This window comes from Lissotriton vulgaris, chromosome 6 (genome assembly GCF_964263255.1).
Source record: "Lissotriton vulgaris chromosome 6, aLisVul1.2, whole genome shotgun sequence".
Lineage (NCBI taxonomy): Eukaryota > Metazoa > Chordata > Amphibia > Caudata > Salamandridae > Lissotriton > Lissotriton vulgaris.
In genome coordinates this window covers 1,269,575,801-1,269,589,216 of record NC_141694.1, presented here as the reverse complement: position 1 = coordinate 1,269,589,216, position 13,416 = coordinate 1,269,575,801, and the positions used below count along the sequence as shown (strand labels likewise).

The 13,416-nt window shown below is 43.9% G+C and overlaps 1 protein-coding gene across 4 annotated transcripts in view; it reads left to right on the top strand.

Moving 5' to 3' along the window:
• IPCEF1 (interaction protein for cytohesin exchange factors 1) overlaps positions 1-13,416 on the top strand; it is a 511,939-nt gene that overhangs the window by 351,503 nt on the left and 147,020 nt on the right. For all 4 annotated transcript variants that reach the window (XM_086927393.1, XM_086927391.1, XM_086927392.1 and 1 more), the window contains one exon: positions 11,744-11,815. In XM_086927393.1, the coding sequence (XP_086783519.1) occupies positions 11,744-11,815 (72 nt within the window). The remainder of the gene's footprint in view (positions 1-11,743; positions 11,816-13,416) is intronic.

Genomic DNA, 13,416 nt, shown 5'->3' with positions numbered 1-13,416 from the left:
GCTTCCAGACAATTATGTCCTGTTCATTGTAAAATATGGAAACTGTTTACATGGCTCTATGTACAGCTTGCAACACTCACAAGCTTTAAAACTAAACAGTGACACACTTATTTGGACTGTAAGATGATTTTAGATAAGAATTGTGGTATTACCTCAAGTGATCACAGAGTTTAGTTACAGGTTTGCTGGTGGTAACCGTACGTGTAAAATGTGTACAAATTGAGGTACTGGTTTTCCAACATCTAATTCCCATTCACAGTCTAGGTCAGTGCGACTTTGTAACAACATAATCTATATATATAAAAACGAAAGTATGTCTGTTTGTCCTTTATGCATTACTACACCATTCATCCGAACGCCATGAAACTTTGGAAAGTTGTTGAGTACACTCCCGCGAAGGTTTCTGGCAAAAAAAACCCAAAAAAAACCATTTGTTAAAAGTTGTTAAGTACATTCCCGCAAAGGTTTCTGGCAAAAAAAAACCCCCAAAAATAAATAATTTGTTAAATATCGCCCCCCCCCCGGCCCACCTGGGCCCTCATAATCTTTCCAATACTGAACGTTTACAGTTTACGGTGTGACTCGCTTTTGCAATGACCATCAACAAAGCACAAGGACAATCGCTGCAAGTGTGTGGACTAGATTTGGAGAATCCGTGCTTCTCACATGAACAACTGTATGTGGCCAGCTCACGCGTCGGAAAACCTTCTGATTTATTCATGTACGCACCAGATGGAAAAACAAGAAATACAGTATATCCACAAGCACTCGAATAAATAAACAGAATTAAAACAACACTTTAAAATGTTTTCCATATTAAAATGAATATGTTTCAATAAAAATGACACAATGTAAATTGAATGTTATCATAACAAGTTTCCTTAAATTTCCTTTCTTCTGAGATCGCAGCAACGCGCGATGGGTAAGCTAGTATAAGATAAAACATAATACAACACAACAAAACTCCATATAACATAAATTATTATCCAGATTTTAAAAACTTTTTTTCTGTAGAGCTACATGTACAAATACAGTTTGGCCCTGATTCACAAAGCACACAGCACTCACCTCCAATAGACAAAATGCCCACACAACTCCTAGGCACATAAAACAAACTGGTATGTGCATTTTACTTGGGCTGGGTGCAAAGTGTAAACATTGTGGTGTCTGGCCCTCTGTGCCTAAGTATAGATCTGCACAAGCTTATCTGGACCTGTCTGTAGGTTCCTGCAAAAAAGTTTTGGGATTTGAGAATTGGCTGACAACATTGGGTGATCACAACAGGTGGTTTCCATTATGAACATATTATCTAATCTAAACCAGATGGAAAACTATGATAACTCAGATAGAGAAGAATGAAGGCTGCTAACAGTACGGCTGCGACCTATTTGTAAATAGCCTATGGAGCAATCACAAATTTATAAATAGGTTTCAACAAGAGCGGTCACTATTTGAGCCAACTCCACCTTGTTGTTTTCACAAGGGGGACTGCTCATCTTTCTACATTAGGGTTCTTCACTTATTCACATTTCGCACTTTTTTACAATCAACTTTAATGGCCCTGAGGAAGCGTCCGGGATCATTATGACCACTGAGGGGCGTGAAACATGTCGACCGAAGAGTTACTAAGGCACATTATCACCTAACAAAAAACCTACTGGTTTTTCAATTGTCAGGGGAACTCACACATTGAAAAGCCTTTTTTGGTATCCCCTAGCCAGTTTTAGTCATTCACTCACTCATTCACTCTCTCTCACGAACCCTCTTTCTCACTGAAAAACTCACTCCCTCACTCATCATACTGCGGTACTAAAAGATCTCTGCCAAAGCAACCCTTCAGGGGAACCTTAGGGCATTGCAGCGCCGGCCTGATGAGGAACAATGCCCAATGATGAAGCATGACATCCCTTGGGATGTATGAGGGCAACAAGAGACAAGATCTGTCATTTTCTCTATCATGTGAGGTTTAGACCTAGTCTCTTCTCTCTCTCTGTGGACAACAAGAGTGTCCATATTGGAAGAGTGACCCACCAGTTTGGTTCTATACTACTACGTGGAGCAAGGGTACCAGACCTCAACTTGCTCCTAGTCCCCCCCCATTTTGATTTATACATGCCAATGTTGAGATATTCATTGCACCTTATGTTGAAGTGCACTGAGTAGCTGGTGATGTATTCAGATTCTAGATCCAGCATAGAGTAATCTCAGTAATCAGGTCATTCACAATCGGTGTAAGGTGGAGATATTAATATTTTTTTTGTGGAGCAGACACACGTTTCCATAGATGTGCCCTTCTCGGATTCGTCTGAATTACTGTGCAATGAAAGTTGGAGTGATCCAGGGAATAGTGTTCCTACTGTGAGTGGCTGAACTGTGTTGTCAATGTTGTTTGTAATGGATTTCACTTTTGTAACTGACATTTTCTAATGGATCCCACAATTCCTCCTGCATGTCATCCAGTTCAGAGTACTGGATCCAAAATAAAAATTGAATGAGTTGATGGTGCTCATCTCAGTGACAACTGTGCCATGACCCCTTTCCACATTTCATGACAAAGGTGCTTGGACAAGCATAGTGTTCCTCATGTTGGATGTCAGGAGTGAACATGCAATGGTTTAATTCGAGTATAAATACTCATTTGGGTTATGGTGAGGATTGGTGTTAGATTGAAGAAGTGATGTGATCCTGGGACATGATATTTCCAAAGTCGCCTATATCAATTGCGTTTGTTATGATTTTTCCATGAATGGTGAAGTAACATTTGGACTGAGAATCCCTCATTGAGGCCACCCATCCACTATGCGAACAATGTGAAAAGTTACCTTGGTAGTATATTTGTCCATGTCATTCGTCTTGTGTTAGAAAATCTGCTCACATGCTTACTTGAAGTCCCATTAACTTTATAAGAAGACAAAATAAAGTCTGTGAAACATAGAGACAAGAGGCCCACTCTGTACCCATTGAGCATATATTCTAATGAGATCATGAGGAAGAAACTGACCCAAGAGGGTATTGCAGATGTGGAAGAATGAAAAGATAGTGAAACAGAGCACATTCGAATTAACAAATGTTAAAAATGTGTACAATTTTTGGTGCTGAGCAAGCAACATGAGATTTTTTTTATAAAATTGCCAAGCGTTAAAATGCGGCTTCATACATCAGATGCAACAATGTTTGCTACTATATTTAACATCAGCACAGAAGAGGGCTGTGATGGTCACAGGAGCACTAAGGCAAACAAGAAATACTCTCAAAGGACCATATGTATGAACATCTTTTCCCATAGGCACAGAATGGATAAAACCCTTTGATACATCTGGCCCATAGACCCTTACTTTTGCGTAATCTTTTTGTGCAAATCTTATATTAAATCAATTAACATAAGTCTGCTTACTTCATTGAGCATTTAAAGAGCCATACTCAGCAGTTATATCAGCACTATTCTCGCTCTTCCATCTAAGGAGGAATGAAGGAGAAGGGTGTTTATTTTGAATTCTGTTCTTCTTCCTCATAGCACTTTAAATAAAGTTGTAGATAAAGTTGTACTTACTCCTATAGTTAAAAAAAAACAAGCTGCTTCAAACCTCTTATTTAACGCTTTAGTATGTAAAATATGGAGTTTTATTCCGCGCCTTTTCCATTAAAATAGTTTTCTGATTTCTCCTACTGTATGGTGTTTGAGAATTTAATGTGGTTGATATGCTGTGTCTCCTCCTTGAAATGGACAGGTATGGATAATTTAATGTTTCATTGTGGGTAATATTTTTCACAAAACTTTGTAATCTTGAGTTCTGATTTGCCTATGGAAATCAGTTTGCAGTGACATTTAAACTCATGCATTCTACGACTGTCACAGACTGCATGATCTTTTAACTTAATGTTTTTGCTGTTTGGATGTGTGACCTGATTGACTAGTATGATTTAATTACAGTAACTGCAAATAACAGCAAGACGTTAACACCTTCCAATTCATTGGTTTACTTAAATAGTGCAAAATATAAGGACCACACAGAAAATAATAACAATTCAATTGCTTCCAGCGTTTTATCACAAAGTCATCAGAATGCAAGTGATAAGGGATGTCTTAGCAGCTCAAACTGGGCAACTGGGGAGATGGCAACTACTTTGGACTGTTACCAAAGTGACGTTTCAAACGAGAGTATAAGCCCAGAGCCAATTTCACGGAGATACAATATGGGAAACAGGTTGGTGACTGGGCTGTTAATCGGCCAAACAAGTGTTGGTAGCACCCCATGAAGACATCACAGAAAACTAAGGGGCAGATGTACAAGCCCCTATAATCGCCACGGGAACATCACTTTTTGTGACTTTCCCGTGGTGATACGGCCTTGCCATATGTACAAGTCAGCGTTAAGCCACTTAATGTGGCTTAACGCTGCCTTGTACATAAGGCACCCTTTCAGGCTAACTTAGCCTGAAAGGGGCATGCAGTGGGTGTTGTGGTGGGCGTTCCACAGCAACACCCATTGTATTTGACGCTGCCCCCTATGTACAAGGATGGCGTACATAGGAGGCAGTGCCAAAAGTAATACCAGGAAAATCCTGGTCTTAAGTTGGCGAAACGTGGAGAAATTAAATATTTCTCATTGTTTGCTTTTTCCATGTGTGCTGCCTTGTGCACACATGGAAAAAGCAAAATGCCATTGTTTGTTTATGTACAGGAAGGTGTCCCTTCCTGTACCTGAACAAACCTATAAAAAATGCCATTTTGCACGAAGCCGATTTACAAAAGGGGGTGGTGATGAACAGAGTGTCTGAATTGAGCAGACCACTCTTACCCAGTCCAAAGATCAGGGCTTGATCCATCACCGTTATTTATCTCACTGCCCCATCCCAGCTCAGAACCTGGCTATATGCAAATCAGTCTGTCCCTGGCCCAGTGCATCATGGGAACAGGGCAGACTAAACTACCAAGCCAATTCTTTACCAGAAAGGAGACAAGCTACCGGGGACCGGTTTCTGGCATTTCAGCCTCTTCGGCCCGGCTTGCTTGAATCCTGATGGAGCAGTGAGAAAGGGACTCATGTCTGAGTATACCCTGCCACACCTATAGTGGCCAAAATCGATTTACAAAAGGGGGTGGTGATGAACAGAGTGTCTGAATTGAGCAGACCACTCTTACCCAGTCCAAAGATCAGGGCTTGATCCATCACCGTTATTTATCTCACTGCCCCATCCCAGCTCAGAACCTGGCTATATGCAAATCAGTCTGTCCCTGGCCCAGTGCATCATGGGAACAGGGCAGACTAAACTACCAAGCCAATTCTTTACCAGAAAGGAGACAAGCTACCGGGGACCGGTTTCTGGCATTTCAGCCTCTTCGGCCCGGCTTGCTTGAATCCTGATGGAGCAGTGAGAAAGGGACTCATGTCTGAGTATACCCTGCCACACCTATAGTGGCCAAAATCGATTTACAAAAGGGGGTGGTGATGAACAGAGTGTCTGAATTGAGCAGACCACTCTTACCCAGTCCAAAGATCAGGGCTTGATCCATCACCGTTATTTATCTCACTGCCCCATCCCAGCTCAGAACCTGGCTATATGCAAATCAGTCTGTCCCTGGCCCAGTGCATCATGGGAACAGGGCAGACTAAACTACCAAGCCAATTCTTTACCAGAAAGGAGACAAGCTACCGGGGACCGGTTTCTGGCATTTCAGCCTCTTCGGCCCGGCTTGCTTGAATCCTGATGGAGCAGTGAGAAAGGGACTCATGTCTGAGTATACCCTGCCACACCTATAGTGGCCAAAATCGATTTACAAAAGGGGGTGGTGATGAACAGAGTGTCTGAATTGAGCAGACCACTCTTACCCAGTCCAAAGATCAGGGCTTGATCCTTCACCGTTATTTATCTCACTGCCCCATCCCAGCTCAGAACCTGGCTATATGCAAATCAGTCTGTCCCTGGCCCAGTGCATCATGGGAACAGGGCAGACTAAACTACCAAGCCAATTCTTTACCAGAAAGGAGACAAGCTACCGGGGACCGGTTTCTGGCATTTCAGCCTCTTCGGCCCGGCTTGCTTGAATCCTGATGGAGCAGTGAGAAAGGGACTCATGTCTGAGTATACCCTGCCACACCTATAGTGGCCAAAATCGATTTACAAAAGGGGGTGGTGATGAACAGAGTGTCTGAATTGAGCAGACCACTCTTACCCAGTCCAAAGATCAGGGCTTGATCCATCACCGTTATTTATCTCACTGCCCCATCCCAGCTCAGAACCTGGCTATATGCAAATCAGTCTGTCCCTGGCCCAGTGCATCATGGGAACAGGGCAGACTAAACTACCAAGCCAATTCTTTACCAGAAAGGAGACAAGCTACCGGGGACCGGTTTCTGGCATTTCAGCCTCTTCGGCCCGGCTTGCTTGAATCCTGATGGAGCAGTGAGAAAGGGACTCATGTCTGAGTATACCCTGCCACACCTATAGTGGCCAAAATCGATTTACAAAAGGGGGTGGTGATGAACAGAGTGTCTGAATTGAGCAGACCACTCTTACCCAGTCCAAAGATCAGGGCTTGATCCATCACCGTTATTTATCTCACTGCCCCATCCCAGCTCAGAACCTGGCTATATGCAAATCAGTCTGTCCCTGGCCCAGTGCATCATGGGAACAGGGCAGACTAAACTACCAAGCCAATTCTTTACCAGAAAGGAGACAAGCTACCGGGGACCGGTTTCTGGCATTTCAGCCTCTTCGGCCCGGCTTGCTTGAATCCTGATGGAGCAGTGAGAAAGGGACTCATGTCTGAGTATACCCTGCCACACCTATAGTGGCCAAAATCGATTTACAAAAGGGGGTGGTGATGAACAGAGTGTCTGAATTGAGCAGACCACTCTTACCCAGTCCAAAGATCAGGGCTTGATCCATCACCGTTATTTATCTCACTGCCCCATCCCAGCTCAGAACCTGGCTATATGCAAATCAGTCTGTCCCTGGCCCAGTGCATCATGGGAACAGGGCAGACTAAACTACCAAGCCAATTCTTTACCAGAAAGGAGACAAGCTACCGGGGACCGGTTTCTGGCATTTCAGCCTCTTCGGCCCGGCTTGCTTGAATCCTGATGGAGCAGTGAGAAAGGGACTCATGTCTGAGTATACCCTGCCACACCTATAGTGGCCAAAATCGATTTACAAAAGGGGGTGGTGATGAACAGAGTGTCTGAATTGAGCAGACCACTCTTACCCAGTCCAAAGATCAGGGCTTGATCCATCACCGTTATTTATCTCACTGCCCCATCCCAGCTCAGAACCTGGCTATATGCAAATCAGTCTGTCCCTGGCCCAGTGCATCATGGGAACAGGGCAGACTAAACTACCAAGCCAATTCTTTACCAGAAAGGAGACAAGCTACCGGGGACCGGTTTCTGGCATTTCAGCCTCTTCGGCCCGGCTTGCTTGAATCCTGATGGAGCAGTGAGAAAGGGACTCATGTCTGAGTATACCCTGCCACACCTATAGTGGCCAAAATCGATTTACAAAAGGGGGTGGTGATGAACAGAGTGTCTGAATTGAGCAGACCACTCTTACCCAGTCCAAAGATCAGGGCTTGATCCATCACCGTTATTTATCTCACTGCCCCATCCCAGCTCAGAACCTGGCTATATGCAAATCAGTCTGTCCCTGGCCCAGTGCATCATGGGAACAGGGCAGACTAAACTACCAAGCCAATTCTTTACCAGAAAGGAGACAAGCTACCGGGGACCGGTTTCTGGCATTTCAGCCTCTTCGGCCCGGCTTGCTTGAATCCTGATGGAGCAGTGAGAAAGGGACTCATGTCTGAGTATACCCTGCCACACCTATAGTGGCCAAAATCGATTTACAAAAGGGGGTGGTGATGAACAGAGTGTCTGAATTGAGCAGACCACTCTTACCCAGTCCAAAGATCAGGGCTTGATCCATCACCGTTATTTATCTCACTGCCCCATCCCAGCTCAGAACCTGGCTATATGCAAATCAGTCTGTCCCTGGCCCAGTGCATCATGGGAACAGGGCAGACTAAACTACCAAGCCAATTCTTTACCAGAAAGGAGACAAGCTACCGGGGACCGGTTTCTGGCATTTCAGCCTCTTCGGCCCGGCTTGCTTGAATCCTGATGGAGCAGTGAGAAAGGGACTCATGTCTGAGTATACCCTGCCACACCTATAGTGGCCAAAATCGATTTACAAAAGGGGGTGGTGATGAACAGAGTGTCTGAATTGAGCAGACCACTCTTACCCAGTCCAAAGATCAGGGCTTGATCCATCACCGTTATTTATCTCACTGCCCCATCCCAGCTCAGAACCTGGCTATATGCAAATCAGTCTGCCCCTGGCCCAGTGCATCATGGGAACAGGGCAGACTAAACTACCAAGCCAATTCTTTACCAGAAAGGAGACAAGCTACCGGGGACCGGTTTCTGGCATTTCAGCCTCTTCGGCCCGGCTTGCTTGAATCCTGATGGAGCAGTGAGAAAGGGACTCATGTCTGAGTATACCCTGCCACACCTATAGTGGCCAAAATCGATTTACAAAAGGGGGTGGTGATGAACAGAGTGTCTGAATTGAGCAGACCACTCTTACCCAGTCCAAAGATCAGGGCTTGATCCATCACCGTTATTTATCTCACTGCCCCATCCCAGCTCAGAACCTGGCTATATGCAAATCAGTCTGTCCCTGGCCCAGTGCATCATGGGAACAGGGCAGACTAAACTACCCCGGGAGCTTGTTTCCTTCCCAGTGTAAGAATTGGCTTTTGTAGTTTGGTTTGCCCTGTTCCCATCATGCACTGGGACAGGAACAGACTAATTTGCATACAGCCAGGTTCTGAAACTGGGATGGTGCAGTGAGCTAAAAAACGGTGTTGGATCTAGCCCTGATCTCTTGACTGGGTGAGAGCTTTCTGCTTAATTCAGAGACTCTGTCCCTCACCACCCCTTGTTGTAAATATTTTTGTCCACCCTAAGCGTGGAAGGGTATTCTCAGATGTGAGACCCTTGCTCATTGCACCATCAGGATTCAAGCAAACCGGGCCGAAGACGGCTGTAATGCCAGAAACCGGTCCCCGGGAGCTTGTTTCCTTCCCAGTGTAAGAATTGGCTTTTGTAGTTTGGTTTGCCCTGTTCCCATCATGCACTGGGACAGGAACAGACTAATTTGCATACAGCCAGGTTCTGAAACTGGGATGGTGCAGTGAGCTAAAAAACGGTGTTGGATCTAGCCCTGATCTCTTGACTGGGTGAGAGCTTTCTGCTTAATTCAGAGACTCTGTCCCTCACCACCCCTTGTTGTAAATATTTTTGTCCACCCTAAGCGTGGAAGGGTATTCTCAGATGTGAGACCCTTGCTCATTGCACCATCAGGATTCAAGCAAACCGGGCCGAAGACGGCTGTAATGCCAGAAACCGGTCCCCGGGAGCTTGTTTCCTTCCCAGTGTAAGAATTGGCTTTTGTAGTTTGGTTTGCCCTGTTCCCATCATGCACTGGGACAGGAACAGACTAATTTGCATACAGCCAGGTTCTGAAACTGGGATGGTGCAGTGAGCTAAAAAACGGTGTTGGATCTAGCCCTGATCTCTTGACTGGGTGAGAGCTTTCTGCTTAATTCAGAGACTCTGTCCCTCACCACCCCTTGTTGTAAATATTTTTGTCCACCCTAAGCGTGGAAGGGTATTCTCAGATGTGAGACCCTTGCTCATTGCACCATCAGGATTCAAGCAAACCGGGCCGAAGACGGCTGTAATGCCAGAAACCGGTCCCCGGGAGCTTGTTTCCTTCCCAGTGTAAGAATTGGCTTTTGTAGTTTGGTTTGCCCTGTTCCCATCATGCACTGGGACAGGAACAGACTAATTTGCATACAGCCAGGTTCTGAAACTGGGATGGTGCAGTGAGCTAAAAAACGGTGTTGGATCTAGCCCTGATCTCTTGACTGGGTGAGAGCTTTCTGCTTAATTCAGAGACTCTGTCCCTCACCACCCCTTGTTGTAAATATTTTGCACGAAGCAGCACACATGAAAGTTACAAAATGGCATTTTAGGATTGTTTATGTGCAGGAAGGGACACCTTCCTACACATTAAACAATCCTTCCCTGCACACAGACACCATTGCACTCAGGTGCAAGGGTGCCTGAGTTGGCTCCAAGTTGTTAAACTTGGTGCCAACGGGTGCATTCTTGTAAATATGGTGCAGCCTTGTGTTTCCGAAGTGGCGGAGCGTTCAATTAAGCCAAGGAGGCTAACGACACCCTCCGCCACTTCATTGTACATATCCCCAAAGGGTCTTATTTAGACCCTGGAGGAAGAGTTGAGATGTGCAAGGTGACAGGGGTCATGACCTTCGCCACTGTGGCAAAGGAGTCTCTCTGCCTTTTAGAAATCCCTGCCTGCCTGGTGGGAATATCTGTGTTTTAAACGAAGCAGTTGCCATGGCTGCTCCCTTTACAGCACTGAAGGTTCTCCGAATAGGAACTATTATTATTGCGCCTGCCTCAGCTAATTTTTGCAGAGATAAAACAAACTCCCAACACGGGAGTTTGTTTTCTCTGAACGAAAACACGCATTTCTTAAACAGCCATTAACTTTTTGTTTCTTTTTAGATATTAGCTCTAGTAGTTCATTAGACACAATTTAATTAATACATCACTTGATCTCTTTTATGAGTGCCCCACAGTGTATTCGATATTTATCAGAATTTGCTACGTGCGAATAATAACATCTATTTCAAGGTTTCCCCTAAAAAAGAGGAACAACTTGCACATTTTGCTGTTTTCTGTACTAAAATCCACTGCCTGTTTATTATCTTGAATGTTCCCCCATTAAATTCCATCAGGCTTGACCTTTCAAAATTTACCAGAAAAATATAACAGTATGACAAGAGGCATTCTAAAACAGTTGAAACAGATTTCAGCCATTTCAAAATGTCTCTCACTTGTACCCCTGTTGTAAGAAACCTAGAGAGTCCAAAACTAATGTATGGCATGATAGAATTAGCAAATGTATATATGATGGACTGTGGTTTGGGCTATAGTAAACCTGCTGTTGCAAGCTTTAAAAACCCAGGGAATTTTGTTTATGTCAGTACAACTTATCACCTCCTCATTGTCTCGTCTCGTCCACAAAATTCACTCTAAATAAAAAATGAAAAAAAAGGGAGAAGGTACCTAAAAAATACTCCACCCCCGTTACTGGAGAAATACAGAATGGACCTGTTATACATTACATTCTGTTTTACCAAGCAGAGAAACAAAGAAATCCTCCTTTCGACTCAACAGTGGTTGGATAATACCCTATTTCAGAAGGGTTGCAGGTATTTAGGACCTCGACCAAGAAGATGCCAAACTAGGCCAATAAATCTGAGGATCATAAGGTCTACAGAGTGAAGTTAAATCCGTTTTGGGTTGGAGGCTTATACTGAATTCTTTCAGGTATCAAAATAGTTTTGTTGAATGCATTCTGGATGCTTGTAAATCATGTTTTCTTTAAATATGGATCAAGGACGAACGATGTGGTGAAATCAACTCTTACCACCCACACGTGGTCCACCAGCAGGAATGACCACTGCAACCGTGGTACATTTCATGGCCATGCATCTCACTGCCATGCCTGATGTGTAGAGAAACCAACTATAGAGCTTACAGAAGTTCATCTTTTATGTCTGTGATCTGCCTCAGTTCAGTAGTTCAAGCACTGTGTGCTTTCCTGGTCTACTTCTAAAGTGTTTCTGTGCCATGCTTTTCTGTTGCAGTGCCCTCAAGATCAGTCACCCCCAGAGGAAGACGTTTTACTTTGCAGCGGAGAACCCAGAGGAAATGAACAAGTAAGCCCTTCGTTCATTACTGTCCCATGGTTTGGGTGAAGCATGTCAGAAGCAAGTGAATGATCATTGCCCAGCTCGGGACTCTCACATGCCAGGCCAGGCGTCCTCTGGGCTAATATGAGCATAGCGTTTTCCTTCAAATCTTAAAACCAGCCCTGGCTGCCCGGTCACTCAAGAATTGCATCATATTTGTATTGTCTTCTCATACTTAGAAGATGATCTTGATTATCCGCTTGAATATGTTGCAAGTACGTACAGTCGTCAACTCACACATAATCATTCACTCCTTCACACATAAACGCACTCACTCACTCTCTCGCTGGTTGCATCTGTTCATCTATTTTGTGGATTTAGTCACTACTGTGGTTGTCCCATTGACACACCTAACCTTAGGGTATGCTCTTAAATCAATAGTTCAATACCTGTATTTGTGCAAATCCTTTTTTAAATTCTAGGTTGCACCTCATTTGCTGCACAAACAATCCTTTGACAATCATGAATGTGTTTGCCAATAGGAAGTCACCATTGTTGGTTGCAACGCATGTACAGATCGGGTCCCCTATATGCTCTGTGTGGTTAGCACAATACCTCATAGAGGCAAAATCCATGCAAACTGAATACCATAATTCCAAGCATATGCAACATCCCTGGGGTTCTACACATGATTCAACCCCTTCTGATTGGAATATCCTTAGAAGGATCTCATCACTTCCTTGCTCCATTTCAACTCCCTCCATTATCACATTCAGGATACTGGACACATGATAACACCCTCATTACCATCCTTTCCCTCCCAATGTTTCTGTAATTGATTTTCTGCCATAAATCCTCGTTTCAGTGTTAATCATTTCTTGTTTATTTTGTGATTGTCACTAATGCCATCATTACTAGCAGTAGCATGTTGAATCGAGCAATCTGCTTTTAGACTATCGGATCTGATGTTGATGGAAACACACCTATGTGTTGAAAACGCCTAATAAAGAATTATTCTGCAAAAAAGCTGACTTGGAGCAGAGATACTCCTAATGTATTATCAAAGGCTGCAGCAACCATCCTATAAACAATAGGCTAATAGCCACAGAGGCTCCTCAGGAAGATGGTATAGAGTCGATCAGTTCTTTAGGTAAAGAAAAAAAGCAAACATATGTCCATTGCCACAGTTTGGCTTTTGGAAAAAAAATAGAATTATTGACCACATGTTTAGATACTATTGGCTGGCATTCAAAATATTTAACATACAAGCGCCCTTTTGTTTTGAGTTCATGAGCCTGAATGTAACTTTTGTCTCCAGCATGGCACAGTGGGAAATTCTGGGGGTGCTTGAGGTTCTCAGTGAGGGATTATCTTTTACAGTCAGTTTCCATGAAGGCAGCATTGGCTACTATATGTCGGGCGGGGAGTTAATAGGAAAACTACTAAAGCTTTTTGATGGGTGTATATCAAAATATCACAATCGAAATCTCGACTATCAAAAGGATCGAATCCTCATTGTCGACTACCACTATATTGCCCAAATACGTTGTACAGAATTTTCTAATATTAACTCAGTGCACCTGCTCTTAGCCTCTATGTCAGCGTCTGTAGTATGGTGTAGGTACAAA